This window comes from Sebastes umbrosus, chromosome 21 (assembly GCF_015220745.1).
Source record: "Sebastes umbrosus isolate fSebUmb1 chromosome 21, fSebUmb1.pri, whole genome shotgun sequence".
In the NCBI taxonomy this organism is placed as follows: domain Eukaryota; kingdom Metazoa; phylum Chordata; class Actinopteri; order Perciformes; family Sebastidae; genus Sebastes; species Sebastes umbrosus.
Window position 1 is genome coordinate 3,956,240 of NC_051289.1, and position 26,372 is coordinate 3,982,611.

The 26,372-nt window shown below is 41.4% G+C and overlaps 1 protein-coding gene across 1 annotated transcript in view; it reads left to right on the forward strand.

Annotated features, from left to right (window-relative positions):
* The first annotated feature begins 538 nt into the window (after positions 1–538).
* The window catches only part of LOC119480787 (cadherin-18), a 91,722-nt gene continuing 65,888 nt past the window's right edge, over positions 539–26,372 (forward strand). The window contains exons 1-2 of the mRNA XM_037757351.1: positions 539–898; positions 20,957–21,521. Of these exons, the coding sequence (XP_037613279.1) occupies positions 21,291–21,521 (231 nt within the window). The 5' untranslated portion in view covers positions 539–898; positions 20,957–21,290. The remainder of the gene's footprint in view (positions 899–20,956; positions 21,522–26,372) is intronic.

Consider the following 26,372-nt stretch of genomic DNA (forward strand, 5'->3'; position numbering starts at 1 on the left):
GAGCAAAATCACACTTGGTTATATCCCCTCCTTGTATGATGTTATGGAGATCCATGCAACGCTGTAAAGAGTTCACCAAATAGTTGTTATGTTATTCACATCCGAGATGTTGACCTGTGACCCGTGGGGGGTCCAAGAGACTGACATGACATCATGAATCTTGAATCCAAAACAGTCCTGAAAGAGTTTAAAATGATTATTTATTGTTTTAAAATGAGAGAAATCAGTGCAACTACTGAGTCTGCAGCGTCAATGTGAGTTTGAGCCGGCTATATATGCACAGTTTTCTTCACAGCTGAAGCTCTATCCCACTGGGACAGTCAGGGAAGGTATAGGCTGCGTCTGGAGCACTGTGTGTGTGTGTGTGTGTAAGAAAATGAGATAGGGATAACGTATCGCTTCCTGATCACTATCTTATATAAGCACGTGTTAACAGAGGAATAGAGGAGCAGAGCAGGGAGAGAGGGAGAGATAATGGAGAGAGAGAGAGAGAGAGAGAGAGGCAGTGTGTGAGGAGGAGGCTGGTCCGAGCCTGAGAGCCGTGGATTGATCTGAGAACCGACCAATCGGGCGCCTTCCTCGGCCTGATCCGCCGCAGTAGCCGGGCAGGATTGGAGGATGCTTCTGGAGGAGAGATGCGCACACATGCACACACCGGCTCGGCTCACACACACACACACACACACATGCACACACTGGGAGAGAGGGAGAGTATCGGCTCTCTGCAAGCTGAACAGTCGAGCTCTGCCCTGGAGAGGATGGCAGCATTACTTTGCAACTGAAGGAGACACGGAGGAGAGGAATAGAGAGAGAAACATGAGGAACAAACTCGTGCATCTTTTTCACCTTTAATCAGCTGTTAATCCTGTGTGCTCGAGGACAGGTGTCACGCGGACAGGTAAGAAGATGGAGAAAATAAGTTTAAGAGCTGCTGTAATCTGTGTGTTCAAGTTTTGTACCATTTTTTTTTGCACCTGCGCGCGTGACAGAGGCGCGGGCACACCTATACATACTGTGGTGTTGTGGTTGACAAATGAGCTGTGCAAATGAATGGTGCGTGTGCGCGTGCTCGTAAGTGGTGAGTTTTTTATTTGGACTGTGTCTGCATTCATGCAATATGCGCCCCCGTGGCGTTATTACGCATTAAAGCAGCAAGAAAAGGAAGAAAAGAAAAGAGGCGAGGTGAAAAAGAAGAAGCAAGAAGGAGCGCGCACTCCATGTTCTGACTATAATGAGTGCATTTGGCATCTCAGTCTCCTCTCTCGTGGGGTGTTGTTGCACACAGCGCCTCGGTGGACTTCTGAATGACAGACAGGCTGCTAGAACAGAGTGGGAGTTGGAGGCTATCCGATGCACCAGTGTAGCCAGACTGACATTTTACGCGCACTGCAGGAAACAAGGAGTCCACTCTGACTCTGACTGCAGCCTCTCTCTATACAAGTAGGAGCTTTGTCCCTCTCTATCTGCACCACCAGATCTCCATCTCTGTCTATAGAGACATAACATAAAGGCAGTCTTTGAGTTGAAAAGCCTCAGTCATCTGAATGCTTTGACAGTCGTGTAGAAAGAGATGCATGAGCCAAGTGCCAGATGCTTAGCTGTCCCTGTTAATGTTGCATTGATTGGCTTCTGCTGAGCTGTATGTGGCTGCCAATCTTCAGCATTGCATTTTTTTTTTTGTTGCAAGGTGATCACCTCGCTGGTGTGTGTGCAAATATTTAGGGTAAACATGGCAAGTGTCATGTGATTCAGCAGCATGCAGTGTGTTAACATGCAGTGGATGATGTGTTTTTTGTTTTTCCCATATAGCTGAATAGTTCACAGAATCATCATGGGATCTGACATTGATGCAGGCAACGTGAATAAATACATGTTATTTACATGTATGATCAGAAACACTGTGCTTAGCGAGATGTTTTCATGATATTATGTCTTTAATTGGGGCCTGGGGATAGTTGTAGCAGTTATTCTTTAACCATGTGGACTATATGTATAGGGCAACAACAAATTATTATATTCATCATCACTTAATCTGAGCCCCAATTCTTCCCCTGGGATCAATAAAGTATTTCTGATTCTGATTCTGTCCATTATTTTTTCAGATAATTGATTACTTAGTCCATACCATGTCAAATTAATAATAATGTCCTTCACAAAGTTCCAGAGTCCATTTTCAATAATGTAAACAGAAGAAAATCATCAAACCGTCACATTCGAGAAGCTCTATCCAGCAATTTTTTGCATTTTTCCTTTGATAAATTCCTTAAATGATTAAGCAGTCATGAATCATTGGTGATTTGTTTTCAACAGAATGACATACAATATGTATTATGCAATGCATCACATAGGCTTTTGTGACATGCACTGAATGCATCAGCCTCACAAGGCCCCCCTGCTGCCTCATCCATCCTTTCAGTTCCCATGTATGAGCCATTATCACTCACTTTTCCCACCATTTGAAATGTGCATGGTTGGAAGACATGCTGTAACAGCAGCACTACATAATTACCGACCTAAACTTTGAATTAACCATCGCAAGTGCCAACACATTAACAGAGGCGAAGTCATGTAATATTTAAAGCCAGAACGCAGTATGTGTTAGCTTTGGAAGCAGTCCGAATATCATTACTTCCACAAACGTTGTTAAAGCAAAACGAGGCGGCTGACTGAGTTCCAGAGAAGTCTAATAGCTTGAATTTGAGATTTAGTGGTCGTAAAATTATTCAATATTTAATATTGCAAGGGGAATACTCTGGAATTGTATGAAAACATATGATAAACATAGCCCAGCAAGCTGCACTGGATGCAAGTAATGATTCTTTTTGTTATGAAGTGATCTGATTTTAATAAATATGACAAAAAACAATGACAAGCTAGCAGAGCATAAAGACAGGTCTTCAAATTGCCTAGTCAGTCTGAACAAAAGAGAAAAAACAACTTAGATTTACAATCATATAACGCTAATCAATCAGAAAACCCTCACATAATAATTCTGACTTGATAAATGACATGAATGTTAAATTATAGAAATTGAGATTGATTTTCTGGATAATCAGTCAGTCGAATGATTAACTAGCTTTGTGAAGTGCAACAACATAAAAAATGCATGTTTTCCCAGCTATCACCAGACCATATGATCATTTAACCTATATGGGAAGTTTGGATTTTCCACTTCCTTCTTGCATGAGTGACACGGAGGCTATCCCACTACACGCAGGTCAGCACCTGCCTGAAAGCAATCCAAAGCCAACTGCAAATGTTCTGAAAGGACAAAGGTGGCCTCGCTACCCTTTATTAGATACTCTGTTGGTATAATGTGTGTTTCCCCAGCCTGTGGATGTTTCCTTGTTTGAAAAGGGCACTGAGCTAATTACACCATCATTAAGCTAACTGAAGACAGCGACGCAGGAAAATGTCTGTTTTACTTACTAACAGACTCCGGCGTTTGAATATCACGCTTTGTGTGGTCTCGCACAGCCAGACCACACAGCGCTGTGTCAGCGCTAATGAAAGGTCTGTCTGCACCCATTATCACTCTGGTATAAGGGGGTCAAAACGCTCTGGATTGTTTGTATTTCTTTAAACCATTCGCAATCGTCTTGGGCGGCGCTAAGCACAGGCTCCAGCGGTGGTCCCTTGCAAAATAAAGCTAGCGCAGATAGCGGAAGGGGAGGAAAATACCCTGTGAAATACACAGCACCAATGGCAGGCTTATAGACCTTTTCATTGGCATTCTGTTGCTAGGGCAACAGCTTTGGTCCAACTTTACTTCCTGTCAGCTGCTGCATTAACAAATATGGCAACAGGAAATACAAAAGGGGGTCATTTAGAATATTAATGTTGTCAAGTTTGAAAAGGTCTATACAGAACAGTCTACATCCAGTGAGTCAGACCACACTGTGTATCAACATCATGATAACTGCATAAAGGCCAAGCTAATCACTTGAATCCCTGATTTGACGTCTGTTATGCAAACCCAACCCTGAAGTGTTGTGGCGACTCAAGTGTGAACAATTGTGCAATTATCAGTCACCCATGACCGTGTGCTTGCAGCAGAACAGACACCTTAAATGGTGTGTATTGCTCAGCATGGTGGCAAGGTGCAACATCAGTAAATATTTGTCAAATGTTGCTAATTTTGAGACCACACATTAATAGTCATTGTAAAAAGCATGTGCATTTAGTCTCTTACAGCTAATGTTTTGATTCTGAAAGGCTAAATTTTGACTGTTTTTGATCAGAAAAGTTTGCTGCCTTGGTCATCAAGGCTCAAAATGGACACATGGGTTCATATTAACACGAATTTGATGATATCATCAGGGTTATTCTTTGTCTTGCCTTAGGCTTGGTGACTAACAGGGATCCTCTGTTGCTAACCGGAGGAGTGGAGTGGAGGGAGGCTCTGACAAAAGATGCTATGAAGTTGCAGTATGGGAATTGTAGGACTCAGTATTTTTGGAGTTGATCCATACTAGGGATTAAATGTCAGGGAATCTCTGCATCTGATGCTTGGATTTCTCTCATAAATAACATCATGGATGCGGAATACTAAATCGTTGGAGCACCCCACAGTAATGCTTTCGCTAGATCGTGCCAAATCAATCTTAAAGGCAAGCAAGATGCATCAAGAAGTCATGGTCCATGCAGAAATTATTCACCCCAGGGGGCTACAGTGTGATGGGCGCCATAGTGTTTTCAATCATATCACTAGCAGACTAGACAGCCAAAAGAACAGTGGATTATTGTTCCAACAGCTCAGTCGAAGGGCCATTCAAAAGATGAATCATTCCTTCCTCCAAACATTAACAGTCTTCACAGATAGCAAACAAAGAGTGGTCATACACTGTCTCTGTCTGCCAACCCAGGCTGACAATGTAGGGGTTTTCTGCAAGTAGGAATTAAAAAGGCGAGCGTTGATGGGTCTTGTCAGCGATGCCATCTCCTTCTAAATCCAGGATGCGACAAGGTAAAAATAATCCCCTGCTTTTAATGCTGCAGTGTGATGTTATTGTGTGGCTGACAAAGATAAATGACAGATGAATTGTGTCATTAAATTTCTTATCAGACATGCTTCCCTGACGGGAATGTATACACAAACACACTCACACACACACACACACACACACACACACTGTTGAAGACAAACCCAAAAGCTGGCATGAACAGGGCTGATTGAGGGGGAAAAAAGAGCGCCACCTTGTGAAGTTATTGACAGAAAATAAAGGGACACACTTACTGTTGGGACTTTCATCTACCTTTGTTGCTGGTTCAACCTACAGTGAAACAGCTTCACAGACAATGTATGACTGCCAGTGTACACGAGAAAAAAGGTTAAAAAAAAAACTATTCACACAGGACTAGTATTACCTGGGGACCTCTAGTAATTTAAAATGATTGCGAGGCACCCGTCTGCCATGTCCGTACTTTGTCGAGTAAAAAATCCACCGTAGATTACCTACCATATTTCACCAAACACAGAAGTCATGTGATAATATTAGCCCCATGCAAATTGGGATGTTCGGTGATTTGTTTCACAGCATGGAGCCTAGGGCAGTATCAAATGTCAATTTTACATTCAAAGCTTTGATTGAGGTTTTTGAATAAAGCTTCAAATGTTATGACATTATCAGCCTAAAAATAAAGGGAAAACTATGTTTTTGTGTTATTGTGTTCATGTAAATGTAATTTATGGTGCTGTTAGATTGCAGTGAAAATGTTGTTGAAAGGCTAAATGCCAACAAATATGGATTGAAGCAGAATATTTCCTTAAAACAACAAAAACATGTTGTGAAGTTTAGAAAATTATTACAGAAGGTGCCAAAGTGGAAGCTAGGGGACTGCTGGATGCAATGTTTCTTTTATTAATAACAATCTAAATGTCAATGTTTGAATACGTTTTAAAGCTTCAGACTATTTGGTACAGCCCGAATACAGACCCATTTGCACGGGCACCAGAGCAAGTGGTCTTTGTGAATTTTATGTAAACATGAATATGAAATATAAATAGTATACTTCTTTTTTAATATAAGCAGATGTTACACAGGGCCTTGACAGATCAAGGGGATAATGTCATTGAATTTGAATAAAATACAGATTAAGCTTATCCCATGTGAATGTGCCGTACAAAACACAGACGTGTGGGGTGATTTCTAAATCACATGAGGTCCCCTGGTAAAACTAGTCCTGTGCTGTTAGGGCTTTAGATAGTATTCACCAATTGCATCCTGATACAAAAGCATTACTTCTCTTACAGCATCTCTTAGGGAATAGCATAAATGGATAAAAACTGCTGTGCCTTGCCATTTAAGACTTAAAGATTCAATGGTATTGACATTCAAGTCCAATTTCCTGCAATCTTTTATTATATTATTCTCCTGCGTGCACCTTTTATATGTTCCACATGACCGGGTGTCCAGTTAAAGTGATTCCAGTAAAGATTTTCAGTGACATTATTGCTTTGAGTGAAGTACCGGCATTGATCACACTGTGGCAAATCTTGTCTGCTATTGCAATGGTCTGTTATCCAATTATCAATAAAGTGGACTCGTCGCCATCATATTTATCCAAATAGAAATCATCGACACATTCTGGATGTCAAACACGGCAAAGAGTATTGCCTTTCAATTGGGGCATTTCTTTCATGGGTCAAATGAAAGATTTAACAATTTTCTTGCTCCCGAAACGGGGTTTTTTGCAGTTTTTCCATTAAGCCCCATTATATTGGAAAATGGTGGCCCACATTCTGACATTTTCTTTTTTTCTTTAATGCAAAAAGGGTTGAGTTTCTACATTAAAAAGTCTCAGTGTAAAAATGAGAAGTGAAAGCTTTGGTCTTCAGACCATCATCAGCACAGCTTACAGACCATGTGGTTCTAGAGGCTTAAATAGGCCCCAAACAAATGCAAGCAATGGCCAATCAGGTGACAGGTGGTAAGAGGTAGAAGATGTTCTCCATGAACTCATCAGCTAGGTAGGTTTGGTCAAAACGCCCACGGCAATCATGCAGAAAGTGAGAACATCTTGGAGGCATTTGGCTTCTCCTGCTTTGAGGAGAACAAAAGACATTCAGGAAAAGAGAGTTTTTTTATCTTGATTGAAACCAAACATTGAAAACCTGGCTCATCAATATCAGGGAGAGAAAACATCAGGGTGCTGTACGTTTAACTCACCATTTCTGTCATCTAGCTTGTCCTTTTTCTGATTTAGACTTTCATTTCTTACTGTGGGACACAGAGCAGTCTGCATCATGCTGACATTATTGCACTCCGGGTTTCTTCAGTATGGGTGAAAGCAACATTAGAATGATTCATCTCCTGCTCTCACTGTCAGTGACAAATGGGCAGCAAAGTGTTTCCTTAAAGAACACTCAGCACTGTGAGAGGAAGTCTGAGTTTGATCGTGGCAGAGCATATTTATAAGGCCATGTAATTTTGACCTCAGTAAAACAAATGATAAAGCTGTCCCTAATTGGTTAAAATAAACTAAACAGAGTTTTAAGATTTCTTAATTTTCAATGTGTCCTGACTACTATTTTTTGTTGGCCTTTCATGATATAATATTGAATTTATGTGTTTTTTTTTCAAGACTTGAGGATAGATTTGTCAAAATATGTCATTCCTGCTAAGGCTGCATTCACACCAGATCAGGCGTTGCGGCGATTTGCCGCAGGGTAATGCAGCGGTGTGAGAGTGTCACTAATGACCCATTGACTGCACGTCGATTAACATCCTTTGTTCCTTCATGGCTGGGTTGTACAGCTCTGGATCGCCAGCTAGTGATTGGCTACCGCAGCGTGACGTCAGGTTGCATTTCTCCAAAAGTTGATTCTATTTCCACTTTTCCACTGCAGGCCACTGCATTATTTTTTTCTGCACCCCCTGCGACCCCCACCGCCGCAGACCAAATGCATTACCCACATTCAAATTGAATGGGAGAACTGACATTTTTGCCACACCTCCGGATCTGGTGTTAATGCAGCCTAATCCATTTGCGCTCCTCTTAACTTCTGATAGAGGGCAGTCACAAATTTCCAGGCATTGAAAAAAACACCAAACATCACACGTCAGCAAAGACTGCAACACATCGCTGGTAAAGGATTTAGTAGAAACACTGCTCTGACGTATTAGACATGACAACACAGTCTCACGGCAGTTCGTCAAATAGTCACGAAATGTAATCTATTGGATTTGTATACATAGACGCGAATTTCCCCTTTTTTTGGTGAGGCTCAGCACGACTTTCAACAACATATTTTTTGTTCTGTTTCATACGAATTTCCGCTCCAGTCTCTTCAAAATAAAACTACTTAGGTTTAGCAATAGATCAATTTGGTGAGGCTTAGGCAACAAACTACTTAGTTAGGTTTAGGAAGAGATCAACTTGGTGAGGCTTAGGCAACAAACTACTTAGTTAGGTTCAGTAAAAGATCAATTTGGTGAGGCTTAGGCAACAAACTACTTAGTTAGGTTTAGGAAAAGGTCCCTGTTTGGGTAAAAATAACTCTGGAAGTGCCACAATTATGTGGATTACATATGGATTTCACATTTTTGTTGTGATGGTCAGCACAAAATTAATTCATGTCTATGTACACAAATCAATGAAATTAATTTCAGGAGTATTTCACAAGTGTGTGACTGGGCTGGACATGAAGGCTTTGGGTTGAGTCTGAGATAGCATAATGCGGTATGTGACTTGCATAAAAATACAAATAAAGCAATTATCAACTACAATATGTTTTTGCTGGATGTTTTATTTAAATGTAATACAAATATGCAGAGGCTTCAAAGTGTGATGTTGCATAAAAAAAAAACCTGTTCACTGTTTTATGGGAAGAATATCTTTGAAAACCATGAAAACAGAGTCATTTGATTGCCATAATGCTGCATGAATAGTTAATGTACTATTCAGGGGTTGGGTTTCCATCTCATGTTTGCAAGTGTTTGCTCAGAGACTTTCCCTTTTTTAAATAGCTCTTAAGGATGAACTGCTGTTATGTAATCGCTGCGCGTTTCTGTCTGGGATCCTGGGGGCAGCCTCCGAGTATTTTATTTTGTTCTCTGCTCAAAAGCGTCAGGGTGGTGGGTACGCCTTCGGTCACATTCGGGAAGTTTCAGCTTCTTCAAGGGAAAGCCTGTGTTTTATTCACCTGGGCACATCCTTTATCATACTTATCCCCCTCTAGATTTACATTCTAAGCTTTAGGCATTTCAAACACTGTTATACTCAACAGTGTAAACTGGTAGACATTCAGCATCTTGCTCAAGGAGAGATTAAACTTCAGGTGACGGGGCAGTTTCTACTAGTTTTACCCTAAAATGGCATGAAAAATCAGAAATGATAACTCATAGTGTGTACACCTGCAGTATTGTTCATATTGTACTCATTCAGTGTTGTGAAATATTACCTTTACTACCTGAAAATAGCGCTTTCGGTAGAATACGGATGGACTCTAACTCAAAAACCATGTGGTGTCGTGACAGATAGAAAAGGCGAGTCACGTCAGTTAGTTGTCAGTGTCCCGGTGCGAAGAGAAACCCTGATGTGTGGCACTGATAAAACATTAGTGTGCTGCGCGCCTGTCAGACCCGCTCACCTTTCACATGCAACGCCGGGACGTTGAGATGTGAGAGAGATGTTAATTGGACCAACGCTTTATGAGAGTGAGAGTGAGAGTGGTGGGGGGGAATGGACAGGGCGTCCCTACTGATTCACAGATCTGAGGTGGATGAGAGGCGAGCTGCGGGGGGGCCGTCCGCCAGAGTGAAGACGACAGCTGGAATTTTAATGCTGCTTGAATAGCTCTGCAAAAGGTTGAATTCAAAGCTGTGTTTTATACAATAGTTAACCTTTTTTGAAGTTTAAATCCTATCTATCCCATCGGTGTATATGTACATGTGGATGATGTATAGATGTAGAAACAAGAATGGTATAAAAGCCTCTGACTTTTCCCCCATTTTTCGAGCCTTTGCTTCTATTTTGATACATTTACACAATATTTCTGAAGTGTTGGAAAATCTTGTCTAATTGATACTGTCAGTCAGCACCGACTGTGTACTCCGTCGCTACCATTGCATTCGCAGCAGTGTGTAAGCAGATTTTCTTAGAACCGTCTCCAGAACTGTGATTGAATCATTCACTTTGTAGCAACATCTGCCTGCTTCCTCGCCCCAAGGAGTGCGCTTGTAAGCTGGTGCACTGTTGCCAAACTGTCAAAGCATGTGCCAAAGTGTCAGACAGCTCTCCGCGTATTGAAATGAATCTCAGCGCCGCCTAAACAAGTCGACCACCCCGCGCCAGGAGCCCAATTTCAAGCTTAACACCCAGCTAATACCAGAACTGTGTTTATTTAAGTTCACGTCACTATAGCCTGGGACGGATTGTATAAAAGAGTGACTGAACATCAACAGCAATTCACCAAATTTAAAATAAGTGTTCTGCCTTAAGTCAGATCAACAGATGACAAACTGCATTGCACCATACAGTATGATGCCTATGCACAGGCACTCAGAGCAAACTTGTCTTTTCAAATCTCCCAAATCAATTTCTCAAAGTAACACAGTGAAAGAAAAAGAATAAAAACAAGAATAAAACTCCAGACCGTCTTGCCGCAGGGGCGTAAAGTGGAGGGGGCGCAATGGGTCGGACTGAGTCAGAATCAAGGAAACCCCGCTGGTGATTTCGAGAAAAAGGAAATAAATTGTGAGAGAATACTCTCAATTCAAGAGAGGAAGTTGTGATTCCCATTTTGCCCGCAAATATGCTCTTCATTGATTATATTCTCTTTGTTTTTCAAGGTACTGCAGTACTTTTTTATCGTATAACAGCACTTGTAATGATGTTAAAAGAAAATAATGTCAGCGTGAAAACACTTTTGTGCCCCCAGCCCACACAACACACTGCACACCTCCCTCCTCACACCGACCCTCCGACTCCGCAGTCTACATCGCCAGATTATTCTTTATTTGGACGGTGAGATGGCATATTTGTCTGTTGCGGCTCCTAACACCCCCCACGAGTCTCTGCAGGCACTTGAAAAGCAGCGTGGCGAGCATCTGCGAACCCCCCAAATCTCTCGCACTTCATCCTCTCACGAGGGAATCTACCTGGCAGCGAGAAAGCAAGCTTATCTGTGTATGAAATGCTAATGTGAATAGCCCCGGCCCTACTTTGTGGATGAGAACACACAGAGCCCTCTCCTTGTTGTAAAACCCACCTGCTCTCTGTGTGTTTTAGCATGTGTGAAACGGCGAAGCCTGCCAAACTCCGGTAGCCTCAACCTGAATTTAGACTTCTCAGACATGAAGAGAACCAAGTGCTGTAGGTGCTATGAATATATTTCCATTCTGAATCCTACCTTGTGTCTTTTTCTCTCGTTCTGTTCTGCCAGAGGACGACTTAAATCCCAAAAGCATAAGACGTAGGGCTGAAATGATTAGCCAATCCATTGATTAAGCGACTGACGGAAAATGTATCAAGACTTTTCATAATTGATTAAACATTCAAGTCATTTATCGAGACAATTAATTGCTTTATTAGGAAAAACAATCAACAGATGAATCAATAGATCATGAATAACCATGAGTTGGAGCCCTACAGCCAAGCATATGCCAGCCTCCCGCGTCTTATGTGCATAATGCTGATGGACCCTTGTGTGGAGGTTGTGCGGCAGCGAGAGGAAGAGCGCGAAGAAGATGATGATGATGCGAGTTGAAAAACTGTGTTGTTTTTTTCCCTGCAGTGGCCAGCAGATGGGTGCTGTCTGCTCCATCCTGGCACTCCCGCTGTATGATTAGAGCTCAAGAATCCAGCCATTAAACACGCGGCAGATGGGACATTTTCCATCTTCCACCCAGCTCTCATTAAGCAGCCAAACAACATATAGTGGGGTTGACGAGTGCAGGCATGTTTTCTAATTTGACACCAAGAAAAGATCTCCTCCTTCGCAGATATAATTAAGGTTGTTTAACTTGGCATGTAAACATGAGGAGATGGAACCATCAGAGGCCCCCCCCCCCCGCTCTCATCTCGGGCAACCTTTGCCTCGCCGAGCCGTGTGAGGAGTGGTGCGTTTGGGTTTGAGGTAATCAAAGCTGAGGGTTAGGACAGATGGTGTTCGGAGGGTAGTGTACTGGAAGGACAAGTCGCTGTTGACTTTGGGAGACGTGGTGGGAGGGGGTGACTGACACACCATCCAGCCCACATGACTCAGTGGGAGTCATTACTGCAATGGGCCTAATTACCTTCAGGCCTAATCTGTGTTTAAAAACCTGCTGCTTATTGCTTTTAATTACCCACAACAAATGTTGGGGGAAAAAAAGATTGAAATGCAAGGTAGGAGCGTTTGTTTCGTTTTCTACATTTGAAGGAGAGGAAATAGATGCAGGGATTGTTACAATATGTCATATCCTCAAGCTTCAGATAGCTAATTGTAGCGTCAGTGTCATGCTGTATTTCCTGGACTGTTTACACTGAGGGCTTTTAATGTCCTCGTACTCTCCAGGACAAGAGTGTTTGACAGCCAATTTATTTTCTTTCTGTTTTTCCGCAGCTTATACCTTCATTTAAAATGTTACTCAGACAACTGCACTGCTTGAAAACTAAATTACTCTCAGCCTCATCACTTGAGAACGAGAGTTGATTCTCAGACCTTCAGATCTCGGACGAGTCGAGGGAAATATTAACTATTGAACCAGGTCACGATTATTAGATGATTTTAAGGTCTTCTGATCTCCATCCTTGGGTTATGTAATGTGATCAAAGTTGTATTCTTGCCAATCTCAGAGCCCATCGGCTATCGGTCTGATGACGGATAAGCCTCTGGGGGCAAGGGGTTATTTTTCTGGTTCCAGTGTAGCCAGCGGATATCCGGGCCAAGACTTCCTTTTCATGTGTGCAGATCATTATTTACAGTCCGATTAGCAACTTCAGATGCGACACTGGAGTTGGAGTTGAGAGACAATGTCTACAAAGTAGCCATTCCCCAAGGTAATTTTAAACTAAAAAAGGCTAAATCATTGTCAAACGGTAGCCGCAGGGTTCCACTAAAGTATTCCGCCTCTTTTGCTCCCCACACGGAAAATTCACCTGCATTCAACAAAGCCTGCTTGAACCTGATTGGTCGATACTGCTCCGACTACAAGCTGAAAACAGAACCACAATATTGTCCCGTTGCCTACAGATTCTACATACAAATGCAGAATCTGTTTATAGAGATTTTATTCTTGCAGGTGTTGGAATATGTGCTCAAGTTAACTTGCAGAACAAACTATGAATCATTCGCTTGTGGAATATATACTCAAATTGATGGATTTGTTATTACAAGCAAGAGAGTTGCAGTGACGATGATTGCAATTAATGTTGGGCTTGTGAAGCCGGAAGGTTAGGGACCATGTTGTGACCATGCCGTGTCTGAATCTCGAGACATATTTCTGGCTCACCACCTACTCTCAAGGTGAGAACGGCATTTAATGTCTCCTCCAGGCAGAGAAACTGTGATGTTCCAGACAGCTTACATCTGTTATGTGGCTGTGTGGACAAAACTGTCATCACATCAAGAGTGGGTGATGCTAATTTGTCACTAAATCATGTAAACCCCAAGCTAGACCAGAGTGGAAAATGGCTCAGAAGAAAGTTTTTTTCTTGTAGAACAACAAGCCACTAACACAAGTCGTTCAGCCATGATTCCCTGCGTGTTTCCCAGTAAGATGGCATTGTGGAAATACTACAGTCTGCTTGGCTAAACCCCTGAATTGCTGGCACCTCCCTCCAACCTATTTGTCTCCTCCAATTTCGTGGAACCTCCAGGGTGTGCCGCACATTCAGAGGATTGCCCCGCTTGTGAAGATCAGACTAATCTGCTTCCTTTCACAAACAATGAGCTGGGTCAAATCACCCAATAGACTCAAGGCAAACCACTCGTATTTTTAGAACAGGTAGAGATCAATCAAATGCATGTTTGCAGTTTTGACAAAAGTGTCTGTTATCGCTCTGAAAATATTGTTTTATACAGCATTTAGATCAAAAGCACATTATGTGATGCATGCAGTCCTTGTGTATTTATATATTATTATATTCACAGTTCCACACTAAAGGTATATCAAAGGTATAGCTGCTTTTATATTTAATGGACTGGATGATAGTGTAATCATTTTTAATGATACGAAGAGCCAAACCATGATGGGAGGTTTGATCTATATGGTCCCAATATTAAGTAGAAAACCTAGAAAAAAAGTAAACAAAATGTAAAACTACATATAATCTTAATATTAGTAGAAGTTCTGTGATATCGGAGTTGGATGAACTTGCAAAAATAAGTCTGGTTGTATAGAAGTCTATGAGAAAATGAGCCTACTTCTCACTTGGTTTATTACCTCAGTAAACATTGTAAACATGAGTTTATGGTCTCAATCGCTAGTTTAAAGTCTTCTTCAATACAGCATGATGTTCATTTAGTAAATGATGGTTCCATTTAGAGTCAAATAGACCATAAAGCAGGGGATGCTTCAGGGCGAGGCTACCTTGTGATTGACAGGTTGCTACCACGGTGTTGTCCGGTCTGGAAACTGTCTGTGTCTTTAACCCTTTCATAGTGTTTTTTTCAGTTCATGAAAGTTAATTGTAACATTTTGGTCACCTGAAAATGTCTTGTTCAGCATTCGGCCATCAAAAGATTTTGAAACCGTAGTCCACAAACCAATGGGTGATGTCCTTGTGACTATGTCCACTTCTTATATACAGTCAATGCTTAGAAACAAGAACAATTTCTAGCTGGCAAGGGGCCGAAATAGATTCATCAAAAGTCATTGTTTAGGTCAATGCAGAATGCTGTAATGCTTTTACACGGAAACAAGTTTCACACACACACAGGATTTAAACAATAGAAGAAAAGAAAAACTTTATAGACAAACACATTTGTGCTTGATGAAGTCTCTGTGAACAAAAGGGACTTCCTTTAGGACTAATAATGGAACTCAGCCTCTCTACTGTCTCTACTGTGTCTTATACAACACAGCTCTAACATAGATTTAGATTTCTGATGGAACAGACACTTTCCTCTGTAAAGTATTGCCCCATAGGAGTGGGTTATAGGGATGAAATATGCTTACGTTATATACACATTTATATTTGGCTAATCCCAAAACACCTGAAAATGTAATGCGCTTCATCAAATTAATGCAGAAATCATATAAAAATCGTTTTTTTCTCATGAAGCAATCCTGCTCATTAATCTGCAACATTGCCTGAAATAACAAAATACACCTAGAGAAATAATAGCCACCAATATTTGATCTGGACAAATGTATATTATCTCCTTGTATGTGTGGTTGTACCAGCCAACCCCTGATGTTGCCTTTCCCTGTTACAGTTCAGTCGGTACAAAGCCACACGGTATGAGCAATAAAAGCTTATTAATGGCTTTAGACAAGATGCCAGAACACATATTTCGTCTATTGGTGCAGAGGATATTTTATAAGCTTGCCTTCCATTTAAGGTTCACAGAGAGCTCCTTTTGATTCGGCAGGAACAACGGAGAATAAAAACCAAATTCATGTTCAGGCCTCAGGAACATTTCACAGCAGTGTAACAGTCTGATTTCACATAAGCACATTGCTGTGTCACTAATTTTCTCCTGTGCTGTACTTACTTTTAACCCTCTTGTTTATTCTACCTCCACTCAGTGAAACACAGCCTGAGACTACAGGCAACATACAGGCCCTATAAACGGGTAGAACATGTTTGTATTTGTTCCTTTCACAGGCGAGGGTGAAAAAGTCAAGAGTCTGTTTCGCTGTGGTCTCTCTCCGGCTGGCCCTCTTTGTTCTGAGGATAGAACAGTGGTTCAGTGATATGTGTTTTGACCTGCCCCAGTCTTCTGCTATCTGGTGTTTGACACCGACAGAAAGCTGATGCTGTGAAATCGAATGCAGCGGGTGAACTCTCAGCAGGAGCCCAAAAACATTAGCTATTAGCGGCAGGCGACAGGAGCCTGTTTTTTGGATTGAGGTGTTGCTCTCTCAACATTTTTTCTCCTCTCCTCCTCTCTCTTGCTGTCTTTCATTTTACTTTATCTTTCTGCCCTTTTAAGCGTTTTTGTCTCCCGCGGTGTCATCAGCGGCCGTGGTAACATGCAAGAGCTGCTGGCTCTACTCCGGCTGAGGTCTTACTGAGTTGTTTACGTTACCAGCTGATTCCCCGCTATTGACTTTTCCTTTTTTTCATGAATAAATAAGGAGACTAAGACATTTCTGTCTGTCTATGGTGTCCCAGCCACAGGTTGAGCAGTCCACCAGCAAACAAAAGTAATGCATGAAAAGGTTCAGCGTACTATGGGGGTGACAGGAAGAGGAGAGGGAAAGGTATGATGCTGGGAAGGGTTCTCTGGGAAAAATCACAAGGGCTGGTGTTTTTGTGCAAGTGTGCTGGACAGATGAGATAAATCATGCGTTGTAACCTTCTCAAAGATATTCAATAATTTAGTACATACAAAAAAAAATGGTTCCAAAAGGTGTAATGGATATCTTTGTCAACTGAGCAGTGCGTTCTGGGAAACAAATGATCCAGCAGCTTTGCAGTGGAAGTCTTGAGTAAGGGTTGCATCTAATTAACATTTTTCATTATTGATTAGTTTATTGTGAGGAGTTGATAAATCATTTAGTTAATGAAATGTAAAAGAATTAAGTTAGAAATGCACATCACAACATCTATGAATTGCTTTTTGACTAATCAACAGTCCATATAAGCAACAGTATTTGGTAGATGATTGAATACTTATGATAATGATGCAAAACAATGACTATAAAATGAGAGAAGTTAGACCGTCTCTCAATATTTTCTGATTTCCCTACCCCATCTGTGACTCTCAATCAAAGCCCATTGGTTCCTATAGATGTAAAACGTTTTTAAAAAAGCTCATTCTTTACAACAGCTGGGCGCTTTATGCAAACATTGCTGAAACAGCAGTAAATAATGCATTTGTTGGGGTTCGTTTTCAGCGGCGGATTAATACACATTTGGTGCTCTAATGAGTGTTTCCAGTAGCAGATCGGTTAACATGAAAGTAAACTATACAGGCCCTTTGTGTAACATGTCATCCGGTGCAATTATGTGGCCCATTAATGAAACCAGATCAAAACAGAATTGCATGTGCGTGTAAACATAGCCACTTTTGCATGCATCCTGCCAAAATCCCTGTGGCTGCCGCTGTGCATAACCCATCCTGTTAAACGCTGCACATATATAAACATGCCATGGGCAGAAGGCTGCACAAAACAATATCATCATCATAAAAATGGGGGAATTATTTCCATTGACAGAGCCAGATGCTGTTGATTTCATGGCTCCCTGGAATGTTTTTCTTTTTTTTTTTGCTTGGAATCAGCATGATAATCAGACAATTAAAAGACTGATTGAATAGAGCCCCAGGAGGTGAAAGTGAAACTACTGGAAAATATATTCTCAGTCTCACTCACTCAGGTACCACGTTTGCCTCACAGATGCTTCGACTATGTAGGGAGATTTGTGTTTGAATTGTGACGTTATTCAATCACATCGAACCGAGAAGGAAAACCCTTAAAATCTCTGAAACGGCTTTTCAAAAGAACTCCATCGGTATTCTTTGCAGGGCTCGATTTCATTCTCTCAGTTATTGGAAAAGAGCAGGGGAAGCAGGATTTGGACGTAGCTCTACCTATGCAGATGAGAATCTTTTCTCAGATTACATGTGTTTAGTGTGCGGCTGAGTATTTATCCTCTGCTGCTTTAATCCAAGTCGATGTGGATCAGACTTTGCTTTCCCTTTCACTGCCGGGGCTGGCAGTAGGTATTACAACCACTGCACTTATAGTCAACATCACCAACTATAGTTGAGCTGCGTAATTTGCATGTAGAGATATTTGAAACATGGGGATTAGTCAAGGCTTCTGAGCAAATCTTAATCCATATATATATGTATAAATATTTATATTTATAAAAAAAAAATAATTCCGTGATTATCCTTCAAAGTATGTGGCAGTCATAAGTTGCATTAATGTCTCGTTTTAGCGTTTCTCTCTAACGTCGTCACGTGCTTTGTGAGAGATAGAGAGCAGCAGCCTTTGAAGTCTGTCAGCTCCTATATCCTATTAAATATCAAATGCATGTATTTGTCCTCCAGATAATCCCCACAAAGCTGCGATTCTACTGAAGCACTTTGAATATTGGACCAACTCTCCTGCTTTAAGTCCTTTTTTGAGACTTTGGCACATCATATTATTATTATTATTATTTATGGGAAAGTGCCTACATTTCTTTGTACTTTTTTGTGTTTGTTTTATCGTGTTGACTCATATTTCTCAGATAATTCACTTAGAGTTTCACTTGTTAATGCAGGTAGTTGGCTTTCATTTAAAAGGGGTGCATTTTTGTGACAACTCAGTGTGACTACGTGTCTAAGAAACACATCGGTGACAATTTTTTTTCACTAAAAGTAAAAGAGTTCCTCACCAGCCTCTTCTGAAACCACCCATTACGAATGTTAACAGCCCATTAAATGGCTTCTTTCAGCTGTTATCACTACCACTCTAATGCTTCAGATGGGGGAAGCTGCACCTATACCGAACATTGTAGAAGTGGCACATGGTTAATATTGTGAATTGAAACAAAACTACTTGGTTAGGTTTAGGAAAATGGTTTGGGTTAAATATGTTTGTTACTTACATTTGTGAGTTAAGTTACGTTACATAACGTTATATACGTTAAGTTAAGTTACATATTTATATTAAGATAAGTTACGTTATGTACATTATGTAAGTTAACTTTCACAGGGGGACTCTGGCCACAAGAGGTTGCCGCCTGACTTTGTCTTCTTTTATTCGTTTCGGTGATAAACCATGTGAATAGATGATATCTGCCTTTTAGTCCCTTCTAATTCATATCTATGAGACTGATAACCACTGATAATGGCCATTCAATTGGCTGATACCATTTGAAGCGGATGCTGAAACAGTTTATTTGTATACTACATTTATGCATAATCCACCTCACAGACTGACTGGCATTAATACTGACCTGACCCCTGACCCTTGTCATACTAAATCACTATAGGTCTGTCTGATATTGCATTCTTGTCTGGATTTACTGTCAGTCTAAAAGCCTGAGTGTTGTCCTAATTCAAAGTGTGCATCTGTTTTCAGTGATCAGTGTTCTTCCTTCATCCCTTTTATCGAGGATGTTTTGGGAGCTTTGTGTGAAAATGGAGTAGCCAAGTGGCCATGGCAGAGAATATGAGTCAAACTTTTAAAATTCTACATCTGATACCTTGTCAGAAAATTTCATTTTGAGACAAAGGAGGTATTTTGATTTTGAATATGTGGTTTATCTATCAAAAGAAAGCCTACTTGAAAAATGTCCTCCAACATTTCCCTTACCTTGGCAAGCCCTTTGGTAATTTATCAGAGGCAGATATGTCTGCATAAGAGTTTCAAACATATTATTTAATTCCTTTAAGAGGCTAAACTTCGGTCTCAATGTCGAAATCTAATATTTGTTGCTGGTCAGATTGTGTTGGCCCGAGGTAAATTTAAGATTCATGTTTTTCTTAAGCTGTTAACAGTGGTCAGTACTCCTGCCTCTGGGTAATGTTGGCTGTACAGATCTCGCCACGCTTTGATTAAAAAATAGAAAAACAACCAGCGGCAGCTCTGTATTTATCAAATTTAGTTTTATTTCAAATGTACTTTGCAGAGATAATAATGCAATGTAATAATAAATGTTAACCATGCATGCAGGCAACAGGGTCGGAAGCTTAAAATAGAGCTAGTTGAGGCGACCTTTGAGCTGAGAATATTGTGTCACACAGCAGGTGTAAATTAGTGGTGCTGAAGTGTGATCACCAGAGCCTGGCACAGCTGGCGATGTGAACACCAACGCGTTTGTTTCGTTTGCAATTTGCGCCCTCCCGTTCTCCCAGGGCAAGCTCAACTTGACTCAAATGCCTCATATCTCACTGTATAGAAACATAAATGAGATTCTGAAATCATGATTTTCTTTAGTTGTGACATCACACCGAAGGGCATCTCACAACAACAAGGTCAAACCCTGCATTTCCTCTCATCCAAAAAAAAAAATGTGAGCAGTGAGGACCGATTTCATGCTTCACCAGAACTTAAACAATAAATCTAACTTTAAAATCCACCTCAAGACCGGACGATTCTCCATAATACCTCCTCTTTAAAGATCACAGAGCTGCAGATGCAGGTGTAATGCACGTTCTTTCAAAAGACTAGCAGAGCTTCACTTGAATGCTCAGTATACATAGAAATTCAACAAAGCTTGCAGTTATTTTTTACTACTTCAATGGCATTTTCAATAAATAAAAAACTATTTCCCTCTGTCTTTTCCATTCCACTGCCTTTTAAAAATCCCCCTCTGCCTTACGTCTGAGTGGCTTGATGTCTGTCCTTATCATAGTAAATGTATTTCTTCCTGCCACACATTATTATTCACCGCGCTGAGGCACACAGTAAGCCTCACAGTGTGCCCCGGTCGTGTTAAAACATCCAAATCAAACCCTTTTTTTCGGATGTGGTTTTAATAAAGCCAACTCATCCTTCGAGTCACGGGGCCGGCGCTGCTCTGCTCTGATACACGGCTCCGACCTCACAGGGCTGTATCAGTCACCACTCAGCGCTCTGACCTCATAGGCATGGACAACCTTTTAATAGCGCTCTGACTCCTCAAGTCCAAACTTGTTTGTACCGTCTGCATAATGGCAAAAAAAATGTCTGGAATACTGAAACTAGATTCCATGTTGCCTGTTTGTACTTTTCACAGTCGACCAGTTTGAAGTGCATGTCCTCATCTGTAAGGATTTATGAGTTGCAATTTAATTGGAGGGAATTAGTGGACATTTAGCTTCTAATATCCATCAAATTAATCTCTAACTCTGTGTTTCTCTCCCCCCTTCCTCTCTCTCTCCCAGGAAATCCAGAATGGCTTCCGGGATTAACCTCTGCTCTCGGTAGAACTACCCAGAAGTTCACGTCCGTTTGCACAGCATCTCACGGTCTGGGAAATTCCATAATGTAAACGTATCTCGCCCTTTTTTTTTTTCATTAAACCTTCGGCTTTGGGCCATGAACCTTGGAGGATCTACCGGGACCGCCATTTCCTCAGTTTGGATTTAGCTTCGTCTTTTGCTGGGACTACTGCACGGGCCTCGCAGCGGTGGCTAGTTGTGGCGGCTGCGGCGGCGGCGGTGGGAGGACCTTACCACCTTGGAACACGGGGATCACTTTACAAAAGCACGCGCCACCATGAGGATATCCACCACCTCCTGTCTCTGTCCCTTTCTGGTCTGCCTCTGTTTCATCCAGAGGTGCTACGGGGCGAGCCACCACCTCCCCGCCAAAGTGCCCTCCAGGAACCAGACCAAACTGGCCAACGGGGAGTTGGAGGTGCACCACAGGCCTAAGCGTGGATGGATCTGGAACCAGTTCTTTGTTTTAGAAGAACACTTGGGACCAGAAGCACAGTATGTGGGAAAGGTAGGATTTTTTATTTTTTTTATTGAACTGACTGCAACTGTAAACAAAAAAAGAAATCTTTTGATCCCAGGCAACTTGGTTTTTAACAGCTTACTTGGCATTTTTCTCCTTCCTCTTGTTTATTGAGAAATGGGTTACAGCAGGACCAAGCTGTTCTATTGAGGTAGACTGCCACGTCGGCATTGTACACGCTCTCTTTTTTATCCTCTGATGTGTAAATCCAGGGCTCATTTGTGAAGGTGTGTGGGGTTTTTTTTTTTCCGTCATTACGATGTTGGAGTGAATTCCTCTCATGATAATGTCCAAAAAAAATGTTTTATTCTCTGTAATTAAGGAGCGCCTCTCAGCACGTCTGCCACTCGGGGAAGCCAGCGATGCGAGAGTGGATGAAGTTTGAAAGTGAGAATAGCCCCTCTCTACATGAAGCTATCTTTGAACTGAAATATCAGATTTGGCTTCTCAGCGGGAATTGAACCCAGATTTGATCTCTTGGTGGGAAATGATCCACCGCAGTACGAAATTGGACAGTAGTGCAATAGGGACATAGTAATCCAGGGCGCCTCATAGCTAGAACATTTTATGAATGTAATTCCAGAGTGACTGATGTCCCTTTACAGTGGAACAGATAGTAGCGGCTATTCTTCCTGCTTGTGCATATAGGGTTCGGCGTAGCCCCGGTTGTTGGTGGTGACTTTTCTGTTAGCTCCACAATAAGCCACAGGGAGCTGGTTAAGTCCTCTGCTTTGCAGATTGCCTGCCCTTATCTCCTGAAATGTTAAAATGTGTTTCTCCGCTGCAGTGATCATTATTCTAGGCACTCAGGCACAGACTAATCCCCTCAACTGCACTCCGAGAGAAAGAGAATGAGAAAGGCAGAACGCTCCTCTGACTGCACATATGTCTGTATTTCAACAACGGTGCCATTTGAAGGGAAAATGAAAGAAAACAGGGACGACAAGCTCGGAAAATAGGGTGAAAGGGGGGGAAAAAAAGCAGTAAATATCACTTTCCACCTCTGTTTATTGAATCAACCCGGGGTTTTAATCACAAATGTCCTTGCGAAGCCGGCAAAGCAGGAAAGAAAGGTTATTTATTGGTGAAACATGTTTTTGCTAATATTATTTGACGCATGAATGAACCATAAAATCCCACAGTGCCAACAAAAACAATCCCTCAGCATTTGAGGCGCTGTGTCCCCGGTATTAGACAATATCAAAGATATGTGCAGCGCATTCAAAACATCAGTTTGTCGATGCACAAGGACGCGTTTCCTCATGTACACATTAAATTCGTCCACTGCTTTGAAGTTCATGATTGTTTGGTTTGCTGGCTGGTTGGCTGATGTGCTAGTTCCACTCCTACCTTAAGGGTGTTGTTGTTCTGTGTTAATATGTGTGTGTGTGTGTGGTGGGTGATGCTGATGAAAGCAAAACAAACATAAACAGCTAATCCTGGATGATAATAAAGCACTGAGAAGACACATAAACATTATTAAGGAATCAATTTGACATGCATGTTTAAAGAGATGAGGTCTCCAGATGGTTCGCACAAAAAAACATTTAATTATGTGGGTTGGGACTGGTGTGCAGTGTCCTAATGTGGCCAGGAGACAGAATGACCCTTAATTAGACGAAGACAGGAGAGGAGGAGGAGGAGGATGATTAATGCACTCAGCACGTACTGCGCTGTATTGTGTTTTTTTTTCCTTCCTCCCTTTGCTTGATTAAAAACTCTGGACATTAGCGTGCAGCAAATGAGCAGTTCCACCAGGGAATTGCCAACACAGTCTTTGTCGATAATTGCTTTCATCGAAAAAATGTGAAGTTTTGAAACAGACGTTTCATGATAAGGTGCAGGGAATATCGCGTACAGAAATGGAATTCTAATTATTGCGAGGTCGACATAAAAAGCAGATGCGTGCTGAGAAATGTGCAAGGTCAGACATGACTCGAGCATACCGTAATGTAAGACTTGGCCTTCGTAGTTGGTAATGTTGTGTGTACTTTCTACTACTCTCACATAAAGGACAGCAATAGAATGACTTTTGGGAATAAGTGAAGCGGCCAGTCTGTCAAGAACATTTTTAATCCCCTTGAGGTATTCCATAATCCCCAGTGACACCTTTCTGGGGGGCTGATGCATTTGGGAAATGACAGCTTTGTGCATGAGTGAGACGCAAATGCTTTGGTAGGGGACAGGGCTTGTCCAGATACGAGACGGGAGACAACCCATTCTCCCGATGGGAGGTGTGGATGCCTTCGTGTCAATCAGCTCAGCGTGGTTCTCTGAAGTCATCGTGCAGGTTACAGACTGGATGGTAATTTTTAGAAGACGATTTGAATCCCCGAGCACTGAATGAATATGGACTTCAGTGAACTGTCTGCTGTATCTTAGTTGGAGGACGTGGTGCAGCTGTTGGATGAAAAGACATAGTCAGATATCCTTGAATGGAAGCATCATCGACGCTGCCCGCCGCTAAAATATACAGTAAATACTGTGAGATTTGACAGAATCGGTGCTTCAGCCACGACCGGGAGGAATACCCCCTGTCTTATTTGCAGAGCAAAGTAGCAACCTCTACGAAAAGGTGCCTAAATGTTTTATTCATACATCTAAAAATGGATCGTGCTGTGACAGAATCAGGCAACTGTCTTGTTGCATGTACAGTAATAGCTCAACTGTGGGAAGAATAAAAAAAAAGGAAAAAAGCGAGGTCTTAACATAAAATTGCTTTTCACCCACTCTTTTGCAATGCAGGAAACAAGTGCATGCAGATTGGAATGTTTTCTGTATTAAACCAGTGAGGTGTTACGTGAAATAACAAGGAACATTTCACAGTCGATGTCACATTATTAGTCTGCCTTGTTGGAAAGAGAAACATCCTGACAATGGCAGAAATAATATTATCAACCACTGAGAATTTTTTCTGACACTGAGGCATTGCGTAAGTGCTTCTGTGTTTCTATATGTTGTAGGGCTACAACTAAAGATTTTTCATTATTGTGTACTCTTTTAATCACAGTTTTGAATATATTATTATTATTATTATATTGAAAAAAAGCCTTCAGCAGTTTTCGAGACCTCAAAATGATGTCTACAGATTGCTTTTTATATTTGACCGTCAGTCAAAAACCTAAAGATTTTCTATCTACAACGTTACAAAACCGAAAACAGTGGATTCATTGATTTTTTTACAATACAATATTTACCCTCATTTTAGCTCTGCTTTGGTCTCCACCAACCCCTGAGGGAAATATCTGTCTCTTTAGCTTCTACATGCTCCTCTATGTTCAGCAGCTAGTTGCTAATGTTGCCTGTTTGCTGTTTGGTGCTGGACATGTAGTGTGCAGTAGGTTAATCAGAGTTTTTTTCTTTGCTGAAAACAGCTGCCTGCTGCATCTGGAAATGACGTTGATTAATCCAAACTGAAACAAACAGTAAAGTAGCGGGCTTTCAAAACAAAACAATACGCTGAAAGACCATAAAAAAGGTCTTGTAGAGCCTCGTAGAGAAAGGGACAGCAGAGTTAGGTGATAAATCTCTGTGGGTTTGTCACCAACAGTGACATCTTCCACAATACACATCATTAGTCATTATTTAATCCATTGTTAATACAAAAATATTGATTGATGCATCGTTAAACAATTAATGATGATTGTTGATTGTACATTAAGTGCATGCACAAACATGTACATTCAGTAAGAGTAGTGTGTCTGGACCTGTGATTGATTGATTTTTCTCATCTGTGTTTAAAGGGTACATATCAAGAAAAACTCACTTCTTCAGTGCTTGTGCACATACAATACATTTGAGAATCTGGAGTGCCTACCAACCCACAAACTATGAAATAAGACAACCCAGTACATTGTCTGTGGGCTGTCTAGATCAGAAAACATGTGATTCAACAAGCCTTTTTTTCAAGACGGGGTCTTAAAGAGACAGAAGCTATAATGGAGCGTTTCAGACAGAGGGTGAATACAGGTATATTCAGAGAGACAGTATGAGAAAAATAATGTGTTTTTGGAACATTAAAGCATGTAAACATGTTCTAGTAGAAACCCAAAATACAAGTATGAACCTGGAAATGAGCATGATACGTCCCCTTTAAGGCAATTTGGATCACCAGTCTTTTGTTTGGAAAGCCTCATTGTTATCTGGTCAGGCATAGAAATGTACCTGCGGCGTCGTGTCCTTGAAACAGTCACATTTTCACCAAACAAAAGATGATAAAACAAATTAAGCCACCCCAGTGAATTACAGGCTCAACTTCCATTGATTCACCAACTGCAGAAAATAACTCTTAAAGCTTATGTCTGCTGTCTGTGCAGGCATGCCTAATATCCTAAGTGCATTCCCCTGTCCTCTGGCTGAAACGTTCAAACATATTAGCACCGTTTAGACACTTGAGACTAAAGCCATTTGCCCTCGCCCGCTGCCAGCAGAAGGCAGAAAACGTCATGTTTTCTAGAGCCGATCTGCTGACGCTTTCATATCTGTCTCATCCAAATATCAAATTTTAGCAGCAGTTAGAGGCAGAGCCATTAAATGAGTGTCAGAGTTGCTTCCGGGACTCTAATAATCTCATTACTGTACATCAAGAAGTCAACCATCCTGCTGGGAAGACAACGATTCATTCTGTTTCTCCCCGCAGATGTCAAAATAGAGGACAACTATGAGGGCGGATCTCCGTGATGTGCATCAAAGGCACGTCTCCAGCGCGCCCCTCATCACTGTCTCTTGATGTATGGTCATTAGGCGGGCGCTCCATCATCAGGGTTTACTGTGACTGTTACAAATCAATCGAAAGAGAAGGGGGGGACGCTCAGAGGAGTTGATTGGGAGGGAGCATGG